At 58.4% G+C, this 25,621-nt stretch overlaps 2 protein-coding genes across 3 annotated transcripts in view; both read left to right on the top strand.

The window, feature by feature from the left end:
• SURF4 (surfeit 4) overlaps window positions 1–25,621 on the top strand; it is a 308,739-nt gene that overhangs the window by 171,510 nt on the left and 111,608 nt on the right. The gene's annotated exons all lie outside the window — the stretch shown is intronic.
• SLC2A6 (solute carrier family 2 member 6) lies at window positions 17,352–25,440 on the top strand. 2 transcript variants are annotated; one of them, XM_050760511.1, is made up of 10 exons: window positions 17,352–17,556; window positions 18,107–18,269; window positions 19,255–19,461; window positions 20,148–20,247; window positions 20,873–21,084; window positions 21,372–21,524; window positions 22,409–22,517; window positions 22,907–23,092; window positions 23,256–23,401; window positions 24,364–25,440. In XM_050760511.1, the coding sequence occupies exons 1-10, from the start codon at window positions 17,465–17,467 to the stop codon at window positions 24,517–24,519; spliced, it is 1,524 nt and encodes a 507-aa protein (XP_050616468.1). In that variant the 5' UTR covers window positions 17,352–17,464; the 3' UTR covers window positions 24,520–25,440. The 2 variants fall into 2 exon arrangements, with proteins under 2 accessions (XP_050616468.1, XP_050616469.1); XM_050760512.1 differs by lacking the exon at window positions 22,907–23,092.

Genomic DNA, 25,621 nt, shown 5'->3' with positions numbered 1-25,621 from the left:
AGCTCACACACACACACACAAGCTCACACACACACACACAAGCTCACACACACAAGATCACACACACCACACACACAAAGCTCACGCACACATGACACAAGCTCATGCACACACACAAGCTCTCACACACACACATAAGCTCACACACACAAGCTCATGCACACACAAGCTCACGCGCACACACACAAAGCTCATGCACACACACACGACACGTGACACATAAGCTCACCCAAAACACAAGCTGTCACACACACAAGCTCATCATACACACAAAGCTCACACACACACACACAGCTCACACACAAAGCTCATGCACACACAAAGCACAGGCACACACACATGACACATGACACATAAGCACACATGACACAACACATAAGGTCACACACACAAGCGCACACACACACAAGCTCACATACACAACACACGACACAAGCACACACACGACACATAAGCATATGCGCACACGACACACAAGCTCACACACATACACATGAGCACACACACACAAAGCTCATGCACACACACAAAAGCTCACGCACACACAGCTCACACACACACAAGCTCACACACACAAAGCTCACACACAGCACACAACACAAGCACACACGACACATAAGCTCACACACATACACACGCGCACACATAAGCTCACGCACACACACACAACATAAGCACACATGACACGTAAGCTAACACGCACACACACACAAGCTCACGCACACACACATGACCACATGCACACACATACATAAGCTCACACACACATAAGCTCAAGCACACACACACAAGCACACGTACACACATGACACATAAGCTCATGCACACACACACAAGCGCACACACACATGAGCTCACACAAGCACACACTCACACAAGCACACACACACGCATGAGCTTACTTGAGCGCACACACTTGTACACACAGGTTCACCATCCCCTGGGGGCCCTTGGGGCTTCTCGCTAGGTGAGGCCCATTCCACAGACAGAATGAGACCCCCCTGATTGTTGTCCCAACAGACAACGTAGAAAGAGAGCCAGGCAGTGTCTGCACACTGAGGCACCTGCTCTGGCCCTGAAGGGCGTCCAACCGCAGGCATAGATGGGCCACAAGCAACAGCCAAGAACTTCGCCCAACTCACCCCATCACCACGGCTCCTGGGGCTCCCACCAGGGTCCACAGGAGCACACTGAGGCCATGTTCTGCCCAGGCCAGGGCTGTCAGACCTCTGTGCAGGGGTCCTGAGGAGACACAGCTGGAGGTGTCTGGAAGCTGCGTTCGTGTGGTGAGCCCATCTTTTCCACTTGAATGGTACATTCATAAGGCCCCTGCCCACACAGGACCCAGGAAAACAGGGCCAAGAGCTGGAAAAGAAAAGGCCACATAGCCACAGCGTGAGGCCGCCAGCCTGGGGGACGCAGGGGAGGCCGGGGCTGGGTGAGTTCAAGGTCAGTTCGTGTCCCAGCCATGGGGGTGGGACACCCCTGCAAGCTTTCCAGCCCCTGCTCTACAACTGAGCCTGCAGGCCTGTCCCTTTCAGGACAGCGGAACCCTGTACCCATCCTCCAGGCATGAGAAGCAAACCCCACTCCTTATCTGCAGGAGGAGCCGGGCTTCTGGGTTGATATGGGCTGGGTTGATATGATCAGGCAGATATTCCCATTCTTCCAAGATGAAGCCTTCAAACATTTTAGGAGGCAGGCAGGCACCCCATCTCCTCCTCCCCCTGAAATCCCAGATGTAATTACAATACATGTGGCAACCCAGGGCGACAGGACCAGCTGGAAGCTGGACTCTGGCCGTGTGGACACAGGTACACGAGACACGCAGTGGGCACACACACGCAGACACCCACACGGCCCCTGCAAGCATCGCCCACACCCAGGCCAGCACTGAGCCACCCAGTCTGGGCTCTGCCTTGGCAGGCACCAGGGCAGGTGCACCTGCCACCAACGGCCCCAACACCCACCCAGGGCCACCTCCCTCCCAAGTACCTGGGGCAGCCTCGCCCTGTATAACCTGATCCCCTGGCTGGCCCCACACTTGTGTTTTCACTGAGCTCAGGCGTCACCTCCTCCAGGAAGCAGCCTGTCCCTGCTCTCCTGTGTCCGGGGGCCTGTGTCCCTCTGCCCTGCCCCGGCTCTCCTATGTCCGGGGGCCTGTGCCCCTCTGCCCTGCCCCGGCTCTCCTGTGTCCGGGGGCCTGTGCCCCTCTGCCCTGCCCCGGCTCTCCTGTGTCCGGGGGCCTGTGCCCCTCTGCCCTGCCCCGGCTCTCCTGTGTCCGGGGGCCTGTGTCCCTCTGCACTGCCTCGGCTCTCGTGTGTCTCGGTGCCTCTGCCCCTCTGCCCTGCCCTGGCTCTCCTGTGGCCGGGGACCTGTGCTCCTCTGCCCTGCCCCAGCCTGTTGAGGATGTGATGGTTTTCAGTTTGTCTCCCTTCTGGACCTGGGGTTCCCTCGAGGCAGGGTTGCCCCCCATCTCAGTGCCTGGTATGAAGCTGGGCCTGAGCTTCCTCAAAAACGTTTGATGCACAAGTGGACGTGGTGACAATACCTAGGAAGGGCCATCCTGAGCCTGTCGGATAGGAGGCGGCGTTGCTTTGCTGAAGTGTGGCAATGCACACAGGCGTGTGAGCATAAGCCCTGGCCCTGGGCCGCCCCATTCACCCAGGGCCTTGCTGGTCCTTCAGGCCCGAGAACACGACGTCCGCAAGCTCCCAGGAACTGCAAGCGAGCAGAGTGGCCGGGAGCCGTGACCCCAAGACAGTAGCTGAGCAACAAGGGGCCCCCAGCAGGTCAGGCAACCCAGGCCCCCAGGTGACATGCCCCCTCGCCCCAGGCACCCCTCACCCTGGCCAAGGCCTGCGTAGCAAGCCACTGCCATGAAGCCTGGGGGGCTCCAGGCGCGCTGGGCCCGGTGGGCTCCAGAATGGCTTAAGGTCCTGGCAGTGACTCTGGAATGGAAGTGCCAGGGTGCAAACTCCAGCACCACCCCTTACCCATGACCTGCAGGGCCGTGGCCAGGCAGGAAGCCCCCTCGTGCCCAGGTTTCTTGAGGGCACCGTGGTTTCATGGCAGCGTCTGCCTCCCAGGCCTGCTGCGGCGGGGAGAGGAAGGGACTCGGAGCGCTGGAGAGGTGCTGCTTGCCAGTGGGGCCCCAGCGGATGGAGAGAAGTCTCAGGGCGGTCCCCTCTGACCTCCAGCCTTCCCCCCAACCTCCTCCTGCATCCACCTGGCTGCCAACTGGGCAATTCCCACGAGGGTGAACAGAGCAGCCGAAGCCCAAAACGCAGACATTTAATTTCGGAAAGATCTGATTGGTTGGGAAGCCCCCTGCCACCCCGGGCAGTGAGAAGAGGGCCTGGGCAGACCCTGCCTTGCTCCCCGTGGCCTCCCCAGCCCCCGCCCCTGCCATCCCTGAGACGGGGAAATTCTTCTGGGCTGGAAGTGCGGCAGCCCATAGGACAGAGAGTGCAGCCTGGGCACGCCCTCGGCCCCTTCCCTGAACCTGTTTCTTTTTCTGTAAAGTGGGAGAGAAGGACACGCACAGCTGGCAGAGGGCACAGGGAGCATGACCACAGCCGAGCATGCTGTGCCTGTGGGAAGCAGCCAGTGGCAGCTACAGACAAACAGGCTCCAGCTCCCCCGTCCTCCTCCTCCTCATCAGCAACCCAAAGGTCTATTCCGGGGACCCGGGGCCACAGCTGGGCTCCCGAGCCCCACATCCCCCACCCGGGGTGCCCTCAGGTCTTCCAGTGGAACATTTTTGACATAGTCTAACCCATCAGCAAAACAAATGAAAAGTCAGTAATTGCTTTTGGCAGGGAGTCCATGGGCCAGCACAGAGGCACAAATAACCCCGGGGGAGTTTCCTGGGCCACCTGCAGCCCTGGGGGCCCGATCTAGGCTCCGTCTGAAAACAGGCCAGAACGGGTCTCGGCCTGGCCCTGCCAAGCCAGCGTGGATGAAGCAGGGAGGCGGGCAGGGGACTCGGGGGGCAGCCGGACAGAGTGAGACTGTCACTTAGCACACTTCAGGCCAGGAAGTGTCCGGCCATCCGGAAAAATGTAATGTCATACTTTAGCAAGAAAAGCAGCTGTCATGCTACTTAGCAGCCTACAGATAGTTGGCTGAGTCCTAGAGAGGGTGTTGGCTGAGCCTGGGAGAGCAGAGACGCCAGGCTGGCAGGGTGGTGCGGGCCTCGTCCGGCCAGGTGGTATTCCCTCCCAGCTCCTCGCTCCCCCAGTCTCCCCCAGGCCTGGCCAGTCCCCAGCAGGCTGTGGGGGACGCGAGCCCCCCAGGGTTACAGCCCAAGGTTACTGCACATCTGGCCAGGGTAGAGGTACCTGGTCTGACCCCTCCCTTAATGCCTGCTGGGCAACCCCGGAGGGGGCAGGAGCTCACTTCACTGGGTCAGAATCAGACCTCCCACCCACATCCTTTCCTCCGGGCCTCAGGGCCTCATCTGTAAACTGAGGCTGTCGAAGATGGTGGTCAAGGTAATAGAAGCCCATTAAGTAGCCAGACAGCCAGGCTCAAGGCTGACCACCACGCTCTCCTCTCACCATTTTACAGATGAGGAAATGAAGGCTCATGGAGGGAAGACCACACAGCGAGGATTCAAGCCCGGGTGGGACCCCAGGAACAGAGCGGGCAAGGAGAGCGGTGTCCCTAGGAGGGGCTGATGTCCAGCAGAGGGGACCGGCCAGCCTCACCCTTGCCTTGTCCAATTCCTTCTTCCTCCCCCTAAATGGGATGCCCAGAGTGCATGTGGGTTGCCTGAAGCCCCTTGAAAGCCCCCGGAGTGTCCGATGGGGGGTGTCCAGCCAGGTTTTTGGTTGAAGGAAAAGAGAGGGAATCCACCAGAGCACAGCCCCAGGCGGGCTTCGCCTGCAGGAGGAGCCCCGTCCTGTGCTGTCCTGGTGAGGAAAGCAGGCGACACCTCTGCACCTGGCCATCTGCTGTCTGCGTACCTGCTCCTGTCCGGTCTCAGTGTCATTGGGTGTTTTTCATTCTCACCTTCCAGAGGATACCGAGGCTGGAAGAGGCACAGTGACCTGCACAGGCCCCGGGGTCCTGGGTTGTAGTTGGTCTCGGATGAACACGTGACCTAAAGCCACCCACCTCTCTGGGAACCTCCTTCCCTCTCCTCCTCCTCCAACTCCTCCTCCCCCCGTCCTCCAGCTTTTCCTCCTCCCCCTCTTCCCCCTCCAACTCCTCCTTCTTCCCCCTTCTCCTCCTACTCCTCCTCCCCCTGTCCTCCAACTTTTCCTCCTCCCCCTCCTCCCCCTCCAGCTCCTCCTTCTTCTCCCTCCTCCTCCCTCCGTCCTCCAGCTTTTCCTCCTCCCCCTCTTCCCCCTCCAACTTCTCCTTCTCCCTCCCCTCCTCCCTTTCCTCCTCCCCCAACTCCTCCCCCTCATCCTCCAGCTTTTCCTCCTCCCCCTCCTCCCCTTCCAACTTCTTCTTCTCCCTCCTCCTCTTCCCTTGTCTCCTCCTCCAACTCCTCCTCCTCCCTTCTCCAGCTTTTCCTCCTCCCTCTCTTCCTTTCCATCCTCCTCCAACTCCTCCTTCTCCCCCTCCCCTCCTCCTCCAGCATCTCCTCCCCCTCTTCCTCCTCCTCCAGCTCCTCTTCCTCACCTTCCCCCTCTCCTCCTCCTCCCTGCTTCTCCTTCTCCAGCTCCTCCTCCCTCTCCAGATCCTCCCCATCCTCCTCCTATAGCCTTGAAGCAGCAGGACCCGACCGTCTCGAGAGCACCCCTGCGCACCTCTGAGGACGATTCCCCCCTCAGGGTGCGGCAGTGAGGAGGGTGCCTAGATCCAGAGCACGTCCATGAGCCAGCCCCTTCCAGCCTCCAGGTCCCTCAATCCGCAGGTGAAGAGAGGGTGACATCAGGTGTCCAGCAGGAGTGCCTGAGGCTGCAGCAAACAGAAGCCAGCCCCATCACTCCACGTGGACATCCAGGCACCAGACGCTGCCTGAGAGCCCCTGCCTGCGTCCTTCCCCGGCAGCGTAGCCTGGCTCCCACCCTCCTGCCTGGGTCTCGGCCTCATGACTGGGTCTCACCCTCATGGTTACCAGTGAGCAGCTGTCTCCCCAGGCCACGCGATGGGATTCCAGGCAGGAAGAAGAGGGCAGGACCCAAAACGTTTTCCAGTGAGCCTTTACCTCTCCAATCAGGAAGAGCTGCCCCAGACCCTCCCGTCTAGCCCTCATGACCTGCACCGACACGTGGCCACCTGGCCGCAGGGAGGGCTCATTGCCACCCCCAAGCAAAATTAGGGTCCTTTTGGAAGGAAGCAGAAAAGAATGGAGGTAGCGGTATAGCCCCACAGCCCCCAGTGACTGATCTGGAGGAAGAATGACTTTCCCAAAGCCACTCAACTAAGGAGTGCTGGAAATATGGGCTGGATTGGAGCCCATCGTGGAGCCCACGCCCGCTCTTTCAACAATGGCATAGAGGAACCTCTTCCCCGAGCAGGGAGCTTGCCTTGCCCCTCTATGGGCCACTTTAACCTGGCCTTGCAAATACCCACCAGCCTGCAGCCAGGCTGGTAGAAAGGATGCCAGTGTCACTCCATACACAGCTTCCTGGCTAAAGACACACATCCATACACACAAGACACATGTACACATAAACACACACATATACACATGCACACACACAGGCACACACAGGCACACATGCAAACACACATAGACACATCCCTACACACAGAGACACACACACACACACACACACTCTGGCGGGCTGCCTGCTCTCACACCTCTTTGCAAACCAGCTTAAGCTGCAGTCCCGCCAGCCCCACCCCAGAACCCTCTCTGGCCGGCTGGGCCCCATCCCCAGGCCCACCCTGTCACCCTTTGCACCGTCTAGCCCGGCAAAAGCATAAACTTTCTTAACCTCAGGCATCTGGCTGCCCAGCAGCCCCTGGAAGGTGGGGAGGGGAGGTAGGAGACAAGGCGGGAAAAACCCCAAGGTAGAACCACAATGTTTATAAAACGGGTTGCTGAATTACACAGAACAATATTTTCCTTGCGGATGCGATTCCTTCCCGGCCAAGCTGCACGCAGATGCCTGCTCTCACCCCAGGCCCTCTCTGCGAGGGCTTGGCCTGCAGGAGCCACCAGAGCTAGGCGGGTGGAATGAGTTGGCCCCTGGAAATGCATCGGAAACCACACGGCCTTCTCATGGGCGCTGGTCAGAAATACAAACGCACACAGCAGGCACACGCTGCCCTGGTCGGCCTGCGTTTCTCGTTAGCACCTGGCCTGAAGGCAGGGCCGAGGCCCACGGTGGCAAGGACCAGAGGCTGTCCTCCCACTGCCCTGCTCCGGGCTCCTCAGCCTGCGTACCTGGGCTTCCCTGCAGCCCTCGTCCCCAGTCCTGACAGCTCCTGGACAAGGCTGGAAGCCACTTCTAAGAGTGCGAATGCCTGGAACTTTCGGACCTGATCTCAGCACTTGGGAGGAAGAAGCCGCAGGTTCCGCCTCTGCCTTGAGCAGCCTCTGAGGGGGTGCGAAGAGGGACGTGGGTTTGGGATCCCCCACAGCCCAGCCCAGACCACCCTGGCAGACTCTAACAGCCTGTACTGTGAGTCACTAACACCACCCCCCAACCTCAGAAGGTGGGTCTCAGGGTCTCCGTTTTCCTTTTTTTTTTTTTTTTGAGACAAAGTCTTGCTCTGTCACCTAGGCTAGAGTGCAGTGGCGCGATCTCAGCTCAGTGCAACCTCTACCTCCTGAGTTCAAGTGATTCTCCTGCCTCAGCCTCCTGAGTAGCTGGGATTATAGGCATGCAACATCATGCCCAGCTAATTTTTGTATTTTTTGTAGAGACGGGGTTTCGCCATCTTGCCCAGGCTGGTCTCGAACTCCTGGCCTCAAACAATCCACCTGCCTCGGCCTCCCAGAGTGCTGGAATTACAGGCCTGAGCCACTGCACCCAGCCTTTGGGGTTTCTATTTGATAAGATGCATTGAGGGTTGAACATGGAGAGGCAGAGAAAGCTGGGGCCTAGTGGAGCCGGGGGAGTCAGGCACCTGCCTGCAGCCACTTTCCTCCACCCATAGGGACGGGACGTGACAGCGGGAGCAGAGAAGAGAGCCCCCAAGGGGCCCCTGCTCTCGGGGCAGAAGGCCAGAGGCTCCGTGGGCCGTGCTTGTTGCCTCCCGCAGGCCATGTGCTGCTTGGGGCCATGCGGAGCCTCACTCTGACTCTGTAGCATCCCCCATGTGGGTGTGTGGGACAGGGAAAAGGCTCATAGAGTGGCTTGTTGGGGGACGCAGGGAGGATCAGCCTCAACATTGCTCTGCCAGGAACTGGCCTCCCTCGTTCCTCCAGGTGTGCCCCTCCTGTAGCAGGCAGGATAGTCAGGGAAGGGAGGAGCCTCCGTGGCCCGCCCCCATGTCCTGTCCTGCGCAGGACGGCTCAGGGAGGCCCTGGTTTAGCCTGCAGGCCTTTGCTCTCTCAGTTCCCCCACCTGAAAGGCCACCCACTGCTTCAGGAGGTCCCCCAAACCTCCAGGCTCTACCTCCGTCTCCCCCTCTCCACGACACCTCTAAAGCCCCCGCCTGCTTCCCAGCTCGGCTTTTCCAGAGCAGCGGGGACAGCCTGCTGGACTACGGTCCGCCCAGAGACAGAGACAGAGACAGACAGAGGAAGCATACAGCCCCCCAGCTGCCCCATCGTGGATACTGAGGTGTGTACTTTGGCTTCGGGAAGCTGGAGGAGGGAGAAGAGCCCCACCTACAGGGACCCCGGGAAGGACAAAGCTTGGTTTGGGAACGTGGAACCACAGCCTTGCCGCTCACTCGCCCCTTCTCGGTGGCTGCTTCTCGGAGGCTCCAGAGGGCTACAGTTCCCCGAGGGGAGCAGTAGCTGGTGCAGAAGAACAGAGTGGCCTCTGAACTCCCCACAGTCTGTTCCTCTGCCTGGAACAGCCTCCCTGGGGATCCTGGCCCTGGCCCACTCCTCCTACACCCCAGAGCTCATCTGCCCCTTCCTGCAGGCCCTGCTTACCCAGTCCAGCCTCAACACACTGCAGTGAGCCCAGCTTTCCCATTCCCGGTCAGATCCCAGCTCCTTCGGGGATCCTGTTTACCCTGTTTCCCCACAGGGGCTGGCACACAGGAGAATTTGTTTTTAAATTTTTTTTTTTTTTTTTGAGATGGAGTTTCGCTCTTTTGTCCAGGCTGGAGTGCAATGGCGCCATCTCGGCTCACTGCAACCTCCGCCTCCTGGGTTCAAGCAATTCTCCTGCCTCAGCTTCCCGAGTAGCTGGGACTACAGGCGGCCGCCACCACGCCCAACTAATTTTGTATTTTTAGTAGAGATGGGGTTTCTCCATGTTGGTCAGGCTGGTCTCGAACTCCCGACCTCAGATGATCCGCCTGCCTCGGCCTCCCACAGTGCTGGAATTACAGGCATGAGCCACCGCGCCCGGTCCATAGTAGAAAAGTTGACAAGTACTTGTTCCGTGAGAGACGGGGGGTCATGGAGCCTCCAGGAAACCTTCCAGCCCGAAGGTCTCCCACACTCCTCCCAGCCCTAAAAATGCTTCCCTGCTTCCTATGTCGAGGTCAGGGATGGAACTGTTGTGGGGCAAGAGAGCACCAGGGCCCTGGGCCTGGGCCACAGGCAGCATTGTCTGACTCGAGAGCCCGGCTCACAACTTACCTCCACCTATGATTACCTTTTGTTAAGGAGATTATAGATATGGAGTTGGGGAAAGAAGATACATAGACAATGTTAAAAATCTGTTCTCTCTGGGTAACAAGATTTGTGTTTATCCACAATCTCAAAACGTTCTGCACCAAAAAATAAAAAGCCTTCAGCATCTCAGTCCTGGCCTGGGCTACCCAGAGGGGACCATGCAGGAGATGATGCGATTCTGTTTGTAGCCATCTGGTGGCGGCAAAGACCATGGCATCCTCCTGGCCCAGCCCCAGCCTCCCACAGCACCTGCCTTCCCAACAAGGCCCAGAAGTGGGTATTGTGAGTCCCGTTGGATGACCAGGGAAACCAGGATCCAGGTGGGAAAAGGCACTTGTCCATGTCACAGCCCAGCACGGGCAGAGCCTGTACTAGAACCCCCGTCTTCCAATTCACCCGCTCATTTCACCAATACCTAGGGGTCACTTGGCTTTATCTGCGATACCCAAAAGGGCCTTGCAAAGATTCAGACAGGGCCGAGGCCCTGCAGCCAGCCTGGAGAGGACGTGGATTTGAGCCCCATCTGCCTGAGCACTGGGGCTGCCTGAGCCTCTCAGCCCAACATCCGGGGCTGTCCCCAGAAGCACGCTCCCTGCCTTCAATGGCAGAGTCTGGTGCCACCCAGGGTCCCACTGGGGAGTCTTGGGGTCCCGCTGTGGCTGCTGTGGAAAAGGGTGGAATGGAGCTGGCCCAGGGTGTCGCTAGGAGGCCCGGCTGTGCCTCTCCCAACTCTGTGCCAGGCCCAGGCTTCAACCCTGCCCTGGAGCCCACATTAGCAGCAGCCTTGGCAGGGCCCGTCCCACACCAGCCAGGCCGAGAGCAGGAGGAACAGCAGGATAAGGACTGCAGCCAGGGTCATGGAGGGCACCAAGTCCGAGTCTTCAGGGCCAGGGATGACATCACCAGGGACATCTCTGGGGACATTGGGGACACCGGACAGCCGGGCACCAGAGACCTTCTCCCCTGGGGGCCCTGGGCGGCCCATCTGCGGGAAGGAGGAGGCAAGGGGCAGGCCCTCCTCGGGGAAGGGCCCCACCTGCCCACCTGCCCACCCTCTGCTGTCCCTCTGGTCCACTCCCTCAGGAAGGCCTGATGTGGGGGGCATAGGCCAAAGCAGGCGGCATGAGGTGACCCAGAAGTGACCCTGGGCAGCAGCTCTGAGCCTCAGTCTTCTCCTCTGTAAAACGGGGTGAGGGAGACCCCAAGGGTTGGATGAGCACCCCCCGGCATCTGCTCCCCGCCTCCTACCTTCCCAAGACACGGCAGCCCTACTGTCCCCTCGGAGACCTCGGCCCTGGTGTCAGGTCCTGGAATGCAGCTCGGCCCGTTTCCGGGGAACTGGGAAGCTGTCAGACTGGTCTGGGGGGACCTTTGTCAAACTGCAGGGACTGTATCAACGCAGCCAACTGCCCTCCCCCCACACAGCAGCTGTGAGGTGGGCACAGGTGACATCCATCCTACAGATGAGAAAAGTGAGGCTCAGCGGGACCAGTGGCTCCTGAGAAGCCCCAGAGATTGGCAGAGGCCCCTACAGCAGCCCCCATGGAGACCTGGGAAACAGCTTCCAAGTGCCAGGCCTCAGGCCCTCCCCTGCAACAGAGCAGAGTCTGGACCAGATCATTTAAGACCCAGTGCCCTGGACCAGCAAACCAGCACCAGGGATGCTCTGCCCTGCCCCCTCCAGATCCTGCCCCCAAGCTGGACTCCAGGCCCCTCCCTCTTACCCCAGCTGGGTGTGCAAGGCTCGGTCACCTTCCAGCCACAGGAAGTCCCACGTCCTGGAGGGGCCTGCCCTCAGCTGCCGTGCTCCCCAGGGACACGCGGCGGGCAGTGGCAACTGAGTGCACCCCCTCGAGTTTTCCTCTACAGGACCCACCCCCCCTGGGGCCTTCCTCGGGGAGGGGCCCAGCAGGAATGACAGGAAAGGAGGGAGACCTCGCTGTGGGTGTGGCCAGCACAAAGGGGCAGTGGCTGTCCCAGGCACCACAGCAGAGCCAGGGTCCCCCCAGACCAGCTCTCTTTCTGCTGCTCTGAACTGAGATTCCTGCCCGGGGTGGGAGGCCACGGAAGGGGAGAGGACTCTGAGTTCAAGTCAGCAAGGGGCTTCCAGACACCCATTGTGTGCTCAGCACTATGGATTGGGGGGCGCCTCCGCACCCCCTCAGAGGCCAGGTCCCCAAGCAGCCTGTCTGCCACAGACCCAGGAGAGAAGGACAGGAGGAAGGTGAGCTTCCCCATGAGAAGGTTAAAACAGGCTTTAGAGGTCACAAAAGCAGTCCCTGCAGAAGGAAATCATTCTTTAAAAACAAAGATGTTCACCATATTTTTTTTTTTTTTTTTTGAGTTGGAGTTTCACTCTTTTGCCCCCAGGCTGGAGAGTGCAATGGCGTGATCTCAGCTCACCACAACCTCCACCTCCTGGGTTCAAGCAATTCTCCTGCCTCAGCCTCCCAAGTAGCTGGGACTACAGGAGCCCACCACCACGCGCAGCTAATTTTGTAGTGTTAGTAGAGACAGGGTTTCTCCATGTTGGTCAGGCTGGTCTCAAACTCCCAACCTCAGGTGATCCTCCCACCTTGGCCTCCCAAAGTGCTGGGATTATAGGCGTGATCTACCGCACCCGGCCCCAGCATGTTAATTTTAACAGCAAAAACGGTTTGTTGGGGTTCAGACCATGATCCCCACAAGCAGGGTGCCTGGCACAAGGATTCAGGACTAAAGGAAACTAGAAGTCCTCTGGTGCATCCCAAGTCTTTCTCCAACCTTCTCCTCCTCTCCTGTCTCCTGCCCTCTTTCTCCCCCGCAGCAAGTCACAGAAGCCAGAATTCCTCCTTCCCCAGGTGGGTCATGGACACTGGAGCCCCTGTCTCCCAAAAGCCAGCCATGAGACCTAGACACACGACTCGAACCCTCCCTGCCTTTCTGGGAAGGAGATGGCCATGCCCACCTTGTCTGACTGTGGGTCGTAAGACCCTTGCTCCGAGGGTTCTGCCCCATCCCCGGGGGAGGAAGCACTGCACAGAGAGGCCAAGGGGAATCTGCACAGCTGGCCTCGCCAGTCCACCCCCACAGTCCACCCCCACAGTCCACCCCCACAGTCCACCCCCACAGGCATCCCCTGCCGTCTGACACCTGTCCACATGGCTGCCCGTTCTCCACTGACTCTAAGCACAGGAGCCATCCTCCCTGGGCTCTGAGTCTCCACTTCTGATGGCTCCCTGTCACCTAAAGCTTTGATTAAGTAAATCTGGTGTGCTTTTCTCTTGTGAACCTGCCTTTTGTTATAGAACTGTCACCCATGGCCCTGATGATGATGATACCGTCCCTATAAACTTTATAAGATTAATCAAGGAAGAAGAAGGGAGGAAAAATGAGAATAAACCAGGCTTGTCGCACATTCAGCAACCATCACTAGGTCAACTTGCTCACTGACCTCAAAGTTTTTTGGTGCCCGTTGCATTAGAATCACACAGACTCTGTTACAAGATTGCAGCTCTCCCTCACTGCCCTATAGATAACAACTTGAACATTACAAAGGTTTCCTTTTTTTTTTTTTTTTTTTTTTGAGACAGAGTTTTGCTCTGGTTGCCCAGGCTGAAGTACAATGGCGCAATCTCGGCTCACTGCAACCTCCGCCTCCTGGATTCAAGTGATTCTCTCGCCTCAGCCTCCCAAGCAGCTGGGATGACAGGCACATGCCACCCCACCTGGCTAATTCTTTGTATTTTTAGTAGAGGCGGGGTTTCCCCATGTTGGCCAGGCTGGTCTCGAACTCCTGACTTCAGGTGATCCGCCCACCTCGGCCTCCCAAAGTGGTGGGATTACAAGTGGGAGGCACCGCTCCCAGACAAAGGTTCCATTTGAGATGTTCTTTTGGGTCCTGTGTACCAATGAAACTACTGACACGGGCCAGGCATGGGGTCTCCTCCTATCTCCTTGCTCGTGCCCTGCAATCACTAACCTCTTCCCTGCTGCGAACCCTGCTGCCGTGGGGCACTGGTGTGTCATGGAGTCACTGCGGAGCAGGCACGTGGATCTGCTGGTCTTGTAATAATGGGTGAGGAAACAGATTCTACCCCTACAGTTCGAAACAGCTTTGATGCCCATGACAGAAGATTCATGACAAATTCAGGTTCATCCACCCAACCTTTAACATTAAAAGGCTGGTAAACAGGGCCAGGTGCGGTGACTCACGCCTGTAATCCCAGCACTTTGGGAGGCCGAGGCGGGTGGATCACGAGGTCAGGAGATCGAGACCATCCTGGCTAACACAGTGAAACCCCGTCTCTAGTAAAAATAGAAAAAATTAGCTGGGCATGGTGGCAAGCACCTGTAGTTCCAGCTACTCAGGAGGCTGAGGCAGGAGAATGGTGTGAACCCAGGAGGTGGAGCTTGCAGTAAGCTGAGATGGCGCCACTGCACTCCAGGCTGGGTGACAGAGCGAGACTCTGTCTGAAAAAAAAAGGTGTTAAATGGTTCTGTGCAAGAGGGCTCACACCGGCTCATTCTTTTAGCAAAAAAACTGTGCTGCATCCATAAAACACTGCACTACGCGGCTGCAAAAAAGGACACATCACTGAAAATCGGCATATGGATAAATCTCACAAACATGCTGAAAAAAGAAGGCAGACAAAAGAATACTTCACATAGGTTCTCTTTATAAGACCACTCTAATCTATTGTCACAGAAAGCTTAATAGATTTATAGTTTACTGATTAATAGTTTACTGGTGAGCAGATTAATAGTTTACTGGTGAGCAGATTAATAGTTTACTGGTGAGCAGATTAATCGTTTACTGGTGAGCAGGGAAAGGAGGCTGACTTCAGACAGGCAGAAAGAAACCTTCTAGAAGGGTGGAAATGGGCTGGGCGTGGTGACTCACACCTGTAATCCCAGCACTTCGGGAAGCCAAGGCGGGCGGATCACCTGAGGTTGGAAGTTTGAGACCAGCCTGGCCAACACGGTGAAACCCTGTCTCCACTAAAAAATGCAAAAATTAGCCAGGTGTGGTGGTGGGTGCCTATAATCCCAGCTACCAGCCTGGCCAACACAGTGAAACCCTGTCTCTACTAAAAATGCAAAAATTAGCCAGGTGTGGTGGTGGGCGCCTGTAATCCCAACTACTCAGGAGACTGAGGCAGGGGAATCGCTTGAACCCGGTAGTCGGAGGTTGCAGTGAGCCAAGATCGCACCGCTGCACTCCAGCCTGGGCAACAGAGTGAGCCTCCATCTCAAAAAAAGATAAAAGAAAGAAACAGTGGAAATGTTTTATATCTTGATTGGGGGTGTTCGGGGTTATACAATTGTCAAAACTCATCAACCTATACTTAAAATGGATTCATTTTACTGTATATAAATTGTAGCTTTAACAAAGTTGACTTTTCTTGTATTTTATTTTTTCTTTTTTTCTTTTTTTTTTTTTTTGAGACGGAGTCTCACGCTGTTGCCCAGGCTGGAGTGCAGTGGCGCGATCTCGGCTCACTGCAAGCTCCGCCTCCCGGGTTCCCGCCATTCTCCTGCCTCAGCCTCCTGAGTAGCTGGGACTACAGGCGCCCGCCACCGCGCCCGGCTAATTTTTTGTATTTTTAGTAGAGACGGGGTTTCACTGTGGTCTCGATCTCCTGACCTTGTGATCTGCCCGCCTCGGCCTCCCAAAGTGCTGGGATTACAGACGTGAGCCACCGCGCCCGGCTATTTTTTCAAGAAGGCTCTCTCTCTCACTCCAGCACACAACAGACTGGACTGCTTTGGTGTGATCACAGCTCACTGCAGTCTCAAACTCCTGGGCTGAAGCAATCTTCCCACCTCTGCCTTCCGAGTAGCTGGGACCACAGGCACTCGCCATCACACCTGGATAATTTGTGTTAGTTTTTTGTAGAGACAGGGTCTCACTTTGTTGCCCAGGCTGGTATCAGACTCCTGGCCTCAAGCAGTCCTCCTACCTTGGCCTCCTAAATGCTGGGACAGGCACACACCACTGTGCCTGGCCTAAAGTTGAGTGTAAAAGAAAAAAATACATTTTAAAAAAAGAGAAGGCCAACTGCAGTGACTCACGCCTGTAATCCCAGAACTTTCTGAGGCTGAAGCAGGAGGATCACGAGGTCTGTAGCTTGAGACCAACCTGGCCAACATGGTGAAACCCCGTCTCCACTAAAAATACAAAAATTAGCTAAGCGTGGTGGCACATGCCTGTAATCCCAGCTACTTGGGAGGCTGAGGCAGGATGATCACTTGAACCCGGGAGGCGGAGGTTGCAGTAAGCTGAGATTGCACCACTGCACTCCAGCCTGGGCAACAGAGCGAGACTCCGTCTCAAAAAAAATACATATATATGTTTATATGTAAAAATGCATACATATATGCTTATATGTAAAAACACGTACATATATATGCATACATGTAAAACACATACATATATGCATGTATTTAAACACATACATGTATGCATGTATGTAAAACAAACATGTATGCATGCGTGTGAAAACACATGCGTGTGTGCATCCGTGTAAAAATGCGTGCGTGTGTGCATGCGTGTAAAAATACATGCATATATGCGTGCATGTAAAAATACATACATATATGTATATATATGGCCATGAGGACTGTGCAGCCTGATCACTATACCGGGTGTGCCTGAGTCCAAAGCCTATGATCTTGACGGCAAGAAAACGATGATGTAAAGGGGCTACAGGATTTAATGAGGGCCCAAATACGCAAAATAGGCACATGGAGAAAAGACTGGAAGAAAAGAGGCTAAAATGCCTTCAAGATCAGGCTGACGGGAGATGGATGTGATTCTCTTTATTGTTCTATTATGTTTTTATTTCAATCATAATAAGGGGAATTCTAACTTTTAAAAATGCTTTACTACGTTAATAGCTAAACATGGGAAATGACCCAAATACTCAGCAACAAAGGATCCGTTTAAAAGCGTGTGTGGCACGTCCATCCAGCAGAGCAGGGCGTGATTTCGTCCTCTTCCCGAAAAGGCCCAAAGAGAGAGGTGGAACTGCTGTGGGATTTTTTGAGGACGGGCTTCCCGGGAATTTTCCATTTCTGCTTTTCTTATTTTTCAATGTTATCTTACTACCTGGGTGACGTGTCACGAGTTCAGGTTATTTCTACCATCAGAGCCTGGGGTGGAGGATACAGACCTCGCCCACTGCAGCTGCCCACAGCGCCCCGCCCGGCCCCTCCTGCCTCCTTCGTCCCGCACATCCGCTGCTGCCCTGACACACCGCGATTCCCTGGTGCCAGGGAGAGCCAGGGCAGAGGTGGCCCTGAGACGCCACGCAACAGGGAGAGCTAGAGCATAAGGCGGAGCGAGGTGCGCATTCGCTGTGACCTGGCGAGCGGCTTCACCTCTCTGGGCCTCGGTTTCCACCCCGCGGGAGCGGGTACGACGGGGCCTGCGCGCATTGCCGCAGTCACGCCTGCAAGACCCGGGCCGGGTGAGCAGCTCCCGGCGCTCCGCGAGGACCCCGGACTATCTGGCAGGGGCTCCGCCCTGGGACCCCCATCCTGTCTCGGGGGCGGGACCTTTGGGTGCGCACGCGGTGCGGGCCGCGCCCTGGGAAGCCGGGTCCGCATCCGAGCATCAGGACAGCGTGCGGCCGCCTCATTGGCCGGCGCGGCACTGCAGGGCCATCCCGCAGCCAATCGCGACTGAGGGGCGGGGCCTGGCCGGTGGAGCTGCGGCCCGGTGCGGCTGCTCCAGTCTGAGCGCCCTCCGCTCGCCCGGAGAGAGACCCGGCCATGCAGGAGCCGCTGCTGGGAGCCGAGGGCCCGGACTACGACACCTTCCCCGAGAAGCCGCCCCCGTCGCCAGGGGACAGGGCGCGGGTCGGGTGAGAGTCGCTGGGTTGGGGACTGGGGGTGGGGCCTGGGGGTGGCTCTGGTTCCCTCCAGCCGGCGGCGCGCTCCCACCCTGGGCCTCCCCTGACCTAGTCGCCACCGAGGGGCCATCTGGCTCCCTCCTGTCCCGGACAAGCTACTCCTATTTAAGGAACCGGTCCCTCTAAGGGAAGGAACGATCCACGGGAGTACCGGGCCCAGCCCCCTACTGCCACAGACAGGAAGACTGAGGCCCCAGCGAGCAAGGGGTCTGCCTGAGGTCACACAGCAAGCCTCCAGCCGCAGACCTGGGGGCAGAACCAGAGCCTCCTCTTCCGGAGAAAAGGCCCCAGTACCAGAGGCTCAGCCACGGCGATGAGCTAACAATGGCCTGGGAATTTCCCAGGGGAGCTGGGGCTCAGGCCCTGGGAACCTGAATGGCCTTGGACCCAGGCCTCCCCAGCACTGCCCGCTGAGCTGGGCAGCCACTGGGTTCAGAAAAGGCAATGGTTCCTGGAGGAGGGTCTCAGAGACCCTGGTCCTTTTGTCCGCCACCATCACCAGGGCCCTGCAGAACAAAAGGGTGTTCCTGGCCACCTTCGCCGCAGTGCTCGGCAATTTCAGCTTTGGGTATGCTCTGGTCTACACATCCCCTGTCATCCCAGCCCTGGAGCACTCCTTGGATCCCGACCTGCATCTGACCAAATCCCAGGCATCCTGGTTCGGGGTAAGGACCATCCTCGGAGGAGGGTGGGTGCAGGGAGCAGGGACCTGCTGAGCCTTGTCCCCAGCTAGGGACCTCCCAAATTCTCCACCTTGGGAGCCCCTCCAGGGCTCCCCCGGCCCCCAGCCATCTAGGCCACTGGTGGGTGGGGTAAAGCTACAGGATTCCTCTGAAATGAGGAACTGAAAGCCAGTGGAGAGGGTGAAGGAAGGAGCAGGTGGGGAGGTGGCTGTCAGGGTCTACACTAGGTAGGGTTGAGGCTTCCCCAGGTCCCCACACCCACAGTTGGCTGGATGGGGGCAAGGGTATCAGGTGTCAGTGGGGAGAGGCACTGGCTGGGGCAAGGAGGGTCTGCAGGATAGATTGTGGGCTGATGGAGAGGAAGATCCCAAAGTCCCAGAGTCTAGAATTACAATCTTAATAGCCTCAGATGTAGTTACAACATAGTAGTTAAGATAAGATTTACTGAGCACTTCCTATGTGCCAGGCACGTGTTGGGCACTGAACGTTCATTGACTCCCAGGGCCAACCCCACGAGGTAGAACTCTCCCCGTAAGACAGCCCAAGAAACTGAGGCTCAGACAGGCTGGGCAATGTGCCCAGGTCCCACTACCAGTTAGCAGAGTCCAGAGGGGGTCCCAGTTGCTGCTGTACAGGGAACTTAAGAACCTCCAAATCTTAAAGCCCAGGGCCTTCAAGTCACAGAATTCTCCTGTATTAAAATATTAGACATTTAAACATCAGGCTGGACAGAACCACTGTGTATATGTGGCAGTGCCTCTTCCTTAGAGCAGAACTCCTTGTTTGAGCATCCCTAACAAATGGCTGTCCCTTGAAGACAGGAGGCTCCCTGCTTCAAGTGCTTGACTTGGTCAAGTGCTTGACCAGCTCCTGGGGTCGGCCTAGAGAAGAAGCTGTCCCTGGACTCTGATGAGAGTGGGGTGCGCAGTGCCCAGACATATCTGCCCTGCACCCCCTTCCCCTGCAGTCCGTGTTCACCTTGGGAGCAGCAGCCGGAGGCCTGAGTGCCATGATCCTCAACGACCTCCTGGGCCGGAAGCTGAGCATCATGTTCTCAGCTGTGCCGTCGGCGGCCGGCTATGCGCTCATGGCGGGTGCGCACGGCCTCTGGATGCTGCTGCTCGGAAGGACGCTGACGGGCTTCGCCGGGGGGCTCACAGCCGCCTGCATCCCGGTAAGGCCAGGCCTTCCCACCCAGGGGCCCCAGTGCCTCTGTGTTGGTGCTGAGCCTCCATCTGACTAAGGCCTCCCGGCCTCCATGCCTTTTGGGCAATGAGAATTGTTTGCCTTCCCTGCGGATGCCCTCAGCTCACCCCCAGCAGGGCAGCTAATTTGGGGGAAATTGTCTCCAGGTCCCCGGCTGCCCCCACTCTGGACTTTCCAAGCCTTCTACCCCATTTCTTGACTGGTCAGATGTATTACTCAATTGGAGAAAATCCGCATTGAGCAATGGGTAGGAGAGGGAAGTCCCTGCCCGACACCCTCCCTGGGACCTTCTTATTTTATCCGGTACTCCACACGGGGCCTGGTGAGCCCAGCAGAGGAGACAGAACTCACTGGGAGGCACGGACTCACCTGCTCAGCCCTGGAGCCTGGGAGCCCTCGGGCCTCCTTCCCAGCATCATGCTGCTCATTTCCGAGCTAAGTCCTTCCACCCACCTCACAGTTAGGGAAACTGAGGACAGAGGGAGATCAGGCAGGCCGCCCCAGGTCCTGCAGTGAGTCATGACCAGGACACAGCCCCACCAGAAAGCCTCCACTTCCCACTTTCCGGGGTTCACAGGGGCCGCCCCCCCATCTTGGCCGGGCCTAGGAACCCGCATTCTCAGCAAAAGCTGGTGCGGCGGCTGTGTCTTGCAGGTGTACGTGTCTGAGATTGCTCCCCCAGGCGTTCGTGGGGCTCTGGGGGCCACACCCCAGCTCATGGCAGTGTTCGGATCCCTGTCTCTCTACGCCCTTGGCAAGTATGGCCCTGCACTCCTGTGTGCAGGCTGGCGGGAGGGGTGGGTGCCGCCAAGGTAGACGTGGGTGGAAAGGGAATGATTTGCCCCAGAACAGATCCTGGGCTGAGAGGCAAGAGATCTGGCATCCCGGCCCCACTCAGCCAGCACCTTGCTGTGCACCTCCAGGCAGGGCCTGCCCCTCTAGCCACAGGCCCAGTCCCTAGCTGGGGCAGCCAGGGCTTCTGCTGGACCCACAGTCGCCAGACTGTATTTTAACGGCAGAAAGCTTCCATCAAATGCCATCTCAGATGGGAAGTCCAGACAGAAAAGAAATCACAGCGCATGCAGCTGCTCAGTTGAAGGGGCGTGGAGGTGTTGGGTGGAGGCCCAGGGCCTTGCCTGCCCAGCCTAGTCCTTCCTCATCCGGCCCTGGCCCTAAGACTTTCCAAGGACTTCCCACTATGTGCCAGGGGCTGAGCAATCCCTGCAGCCCCACCCTGCCTGGGGCAATCAGGGTAGGCTTCCTATAGGAGGTGGCCCTTGGACTAGACTTTAAAGGGCAGATGAGGTTATTCAGAGGCTCCAGAGGGAAAGGGCTCTACCAGGCCTGGACCTGGCCCCTCACCCGCTCCTCGCCCCCAGGCCTCCTGCTGCCGTGGCGCTGGCTGGCTGTGGCCGGGGAGGCGCCCGTGCTCGTCATGATCCTGCTGCTCAGCTTCATGCCCAACTCGCCGCGCTTCCTGCTCTCTCGGGGCAGGGATGAGGAGGCCCTGCGGGCGCTGGCCTGGCTGCGCGGGACGGACGCCGACGTCCACTGGGAGTTCGAGCAAATCCAGGACAACGTCCGGAGACAGGTGCAGGAGGGTGTGCGCATGAGCCTGGCAGGCCCGCCTCCCACACTTCAGCTGTGTGTGGCCGTGGAGGCTTTTCCTGGAAGACAGGACCACAGTAGTTCCCACTAATCCAAGTGCCTGGGTTGGGGTTGGGGGGCTGTCCCCAGAGCCTGGGTGGCCTGGTAAGCTGGTTCTCTCCTGGAGGAGGGAAAAGGGGGGTCTCCCACCCAACTCCTGGCAGTCCAGGGCAGGATGGTGCCTGCTGGAGAGGCTGGCCCAACGCCCTCAGTGGCGGCCTTGTGTTTCAGAGCAGCCGAGTGTCGTGGGCTGAGGCACGGGCCCCCCACGTGTGCCGGCCCATCGCCGTGGCCTTGCTGATGCGTCTCCTGCAGCAGCTGACGGGCATCACGCCCATCCTGGTCTACCTGCAGTCCATCTTCGACAGCACCGCTGTCCTGCTGGTGAGAGCCCAGCCCCGGCCGGCGCCCACCCACGGGGTCCCCTGGAGGCTGGCAGGGCAGGCCCGGCTTGGGAGGCAGGGCCTGCTCCTACATTTACCCAACCCCCGGCCTTGCCCACACCTGCCCTGTGCCAGGTGTCAGGGATGCCACAGCAAGATCTGAGATCTGGGCCATGTGGAGACAGTTCCTGTGCCTTCACCTCTTCTCAGAATGTTTTTAAGAAAAGCTGAAATGTTTTAAAATAAAATACTGGCATAATCCCAACACGAGACTGAGGCGGGAAGATCACTTAAGCCCAGGAGTTTGAGACTCCAGCGTGCCACGATCTCACCACTGCGCTCCATCCTGGTGACAGAGTGATACCCTGTCTCTAAAAACATATAGAAGTTTTTTAAATTAAATAAAATACATGGGATTACAAAGGAAACCGGCTTTATAGAAACGTGGACCCCTTGAGGCGATAGACCCCAGGTTCAGAGCCCTGTGGCATCTGCCACTTGATGAGGGAAGTCACTTTCCCTTCTGAACCTCAACTTCCTCCTCTGCAAGAAGAAGACAGCAGCACGTCTCCGTAGGCCTGCCCCAAGGCTCAGAGTGAGATGAGATTTGGAGATTAGTAACAGCACCGTTTGGCAAGTCATCATCACGCCTGGATTCTGTGCCAGCTGAGTGTAGTGGTGGGCAGAGCAGATGTGTGCCTGCCCAAGAGGCCCCGTAGGCTCGGACAGTGTAGATGCCTAGCATGCTGCAGGTGCCAGGCCACTCAGTCCTGCGCTGAGCTGCTGGCCTGAGCCCCTGCAGTGCCAGCAGGGACAAGCTGGGTCCTGGAGGGGGACGGGAACAGCAGGTAAGTCCCTCAACCCTGGTGGCCTCCCTCCCCATAGCCCCCGAAGGATGACGCAGCCATCGTTGGGGCTGTGCGGCTCCTGTCTGTGCTGATCGCTGCCCTCACCATGGACCTCGCTGGCCGCAAGGTGCTGCTCTTCGTCTCAGGTAAGCACCCTGCAGCCAGCCCTCCTGCCCCACTCCTCCGCATGGGTCGGGGCTGGGCTGGGTGTGCAGGCCTGCCTTGGGGTGGGGCTGTGTGTCTGGGAACTGTAGGGCACCTGCCTCCGTAGCATCAGCGGGGCCCTGGCCCAGGCCAGTGGCTCCAGAAAGGTCCACTGGGGCTCCGAGTGGACACACTGGCTGTGACACTCCGTGGTGGGCATGGTGGGAGCCTGACACGTGGCTGGAGACAGAGCTTGCTGCCCTGCCAGGGGTCTCTAGTCCCAGACACGGGCTGGACCACACAAGTATCAAGGGGCTCTGCAGAAAGAACTCTGAGAAAAACAGCTGGCTCAGAGGGTCCTGGCCCCACGAGGCCACCTGTCTGTCCACAGCGGCCATCATGTTTGCTGCCAACCTGACTCTGGGGCTGTACATCCACTTTGGCCCCAGGCCTCTGAGCCCCAACAGCACTGCGGGCCTGGAAAGTGAGTCCTGGGGGAACTTGGCGCAGCCCCCGGCAGCACCCGCTGGCTACCTCACCCTGGTGCCCCTGCTGGCCACCATGTTCTTCATTATGGGTAGGTGTGGCGGTGGCTCAGGGGGCAGGCTGTCTCGGGTGTTAAGGGATGGGTGATGTGTCCAGGGTGGCTGGAGAAGGGGGTCTCCAGCAGCTCAGTGGAGACAGACACAGCCGCCTCCAGTCGCCCCACAGGGCCTCAGCCTGCCTCCTCCTCCGAGCAGGCTACGCCATGGGCTGGGGCCCCATCACCTGGCTGCTTATGTCTGAGGTCCTGCCCCTACGGGCCCGTGGCGTGGCCTCGGGGCTCTGCGTGCTGGCCAGCTGGCTCACCGCCTTCGTCCTCACCAAGTCCTTCCTGCCAGTGGTGGTGAGTGCTCAGCCCCGGGCCCCCAGGCCCTCTCTGACTGACCAGGACCCTTCTCAGTGCCAGGGGCTATGCTGAGGCCAGCTCTGTCAGGCCCCTAACTCTCAGTGATGCTAGGAGATGAGCACACACCCCCTGAACTCAGAGGCCCCAGAGTGGTCACGTGACAGTCCGACAAAGGCTCTTCATTACGAGAAACAGGAACGGGCTCAGGAGACTGTTCTGAGAAGTCAGGTTACCTCCCAGGCCAGGGCAGGACATGGCCCAGAACCCTGCCAGGAGCCCAGGAAGACCACCTCCCCACCGTGCTCTATCTCCCGCCCTCCTGGGCACTGGGTCTCAGCTGCACCCCCACACTACCCCCTTCCCCTCCCACAAGCTCCCCCCAACCCCTCCCACTCCCCCTGCCTCCTGATTCAAAACTACGGGCCCTGTGACCAGCCAGAATCTGTGAGGCCCAGAGTAAGTTCCCATGAGGGAGAAGCTGGCTAGGGCAGCCCAGGCCAGCGCCTAACCTGTCCCTGCAGTGGTCCCCTCAGTGGGGTTGCGGGAGGGCAGGCAACCCAGAGTGAGTCCATCAGCTTAGAGGGTCCAAGAACCTGCGTGCCTACCAGGCTGTGGGGCGGGCCTCCTGTAGGCTGCGGCGTGGAACAGCTGGGACACCAGCGCTGGGTAAGGGGTGTGGAGGGGCTACCTGAGCTGAGGCCAGAGGGCCCAGCCTCTGAGGAAGGCTGAGGGGCAGATGGGATGCAGACTTCAAGGGCCACAAACAGGGGGCTAAAGCCTTTGGATTTGTCCTGGGGGCAGTGGGGGAGCCTTGGTGTAGGGGAGCTGTCTCTGAACACAGGAAGGACCAGATGAGGCCCCACACGGCTGGTTGCTACCAGCAGGGCCCATGAGCTCCGCCTGGGGCAGGAGGACCCTGGATCTTCTCCCTGTGACCCAGGCCCGCTTTCCACCCACAGAGCGCCTTCGGCCTCCAGGTGCCTTTCTTCTTCTTCGCGGCCATCTGCTTGGTGAGCCTGGTGTTCACAGGCTGCTGTGTGCCCGAGACCAAGGGACGGTCCCTGGAGCAGATCGAGTCCTTCTTCCGCACGGGGAGAAGGTCCTTCTTGCGCTAGGTCATGGTCCCTGCCTGGAGGGGGCCAAACCCCCAGTGGCTGGGCCTGTGTTGGCTGCAATCCTGCACCCTGGGACCAAGAGGCAGCAGTCATCCCTGCCACCAGCCAGAGCACAGGAAGAGCAGCGTGATGGGGCCTCAGCAGCGCGTGCCCCTGGCTCCGGACAGGTAGCACTGCTGTCCAGCCGCAGCCCCAGCTCAGGCGGCCCGCAGTGCTGCACATAGCCATGGGCCAGAGGAGAGCACACAACCCTGCGTCCAGGGACACGGCCCTACTGGGTGACCTCAGACCTAGTCCTTTACCCTTGTGTGAAGGACACACCCCACAGAAGGCTACGGGGAGGACTGAGAGGACCAGGCTGGAGGCAGCCAAGTAACGTAGTCATATCATCGAGTTCTGATCTGGTGGCATCTGGCTGTGCAAGGAAGACCCGGCTCTGCCCCCCAAGTCTTGTGGACACCACAGGGAACATCCTGGACTTCAAAAGCCAGGGCAGGCCAGGCGCAGTGGCTCATGCCTGTAATCCCAGCACTTTTGGAGGCCGAAGCAGGCGGATTACCCGAGGCCAGGAGTTCAAGACCAGCCTGGCCAACATGGTAAAACCCCGTCTCTACTAACAAATACAAAAAAGCTAGGTGTGGTGGCGCACACCTGTAGTTCCAGCTGCTTGGGAGGCTGAGGCAGAATTGCTTGAACCCGGGAGGTGGAGGCTGCAATGAGCTGAGATCATGCCATTGCACTCCAGCCTGGGCAACGGGAGTGAAACTCCGTTCCCCCTGCCCCCCCCCCCAAAAAAAAAAGCCAGGGCAAAGGACCTGGCGTGGCCACTTCCTCCTGCCCCAGCCCAACCTCTGGGAACAGGCAGCTCCTATCCGCAAACTGTGTTCACCCTTTTATAAAAATAAAGGAACTGGGCCTGTAGCCCTAGCGAGGAAAGAGTGGGGTCTACTCCAGGAGGGGAGCCCCCACAGCAGCCAGGCTAGACCCGAACCAGCCAAGGTTGCCAGGGCCACTGACTGCTGATCCACAGCCAAGCAGGGCAGGGAAGAGGCTGCTGTGAGGGGAAGCCCACAGTGAGGCCCGCCCTTAACAGGCTCCTCTT

This window comes from Macaca thibetana, chromosome 15 (genome assembly GCF_024542745.1).
Source record: "Macaca thibetana thibetana isolate TM-01 chromosome 15, ASM2454274v1, whole genome shotgun sequence".
Lineage (NCBI taxonomy): Eukaryota > Metazoa > Chordata > Mammalia > Primates > Cercopithecidae > Macaca > Macaca thibetana.
This window is presented reverse-complemented; position numbering and strand designations above follow the sequence as displayed.

Coding starts and splice junctions, on each gene's coding strand:
- SLC2A6 (XM_050760511.1), top strand. CDS start 17,465: ATGCAGGAGCCGCTGCTGGGAGCCGAGGGCCCGGACTACGACACCTTC. Junction 19,462..20,147: donor TCACAGCCGCCTGCATCCCG/GTAAGGCCAGGC, acceptor TGTGTCTTGCAG/GTGTACGTGTCTGAGATTGC. Junction 23,402..24,363: donor AGTCCTTCCTGCCAGTGGTG/GTGAGTGCTCAG, acceptor TTCCACCCACAG/AGCGCCTTCGGCCTCCAGGT.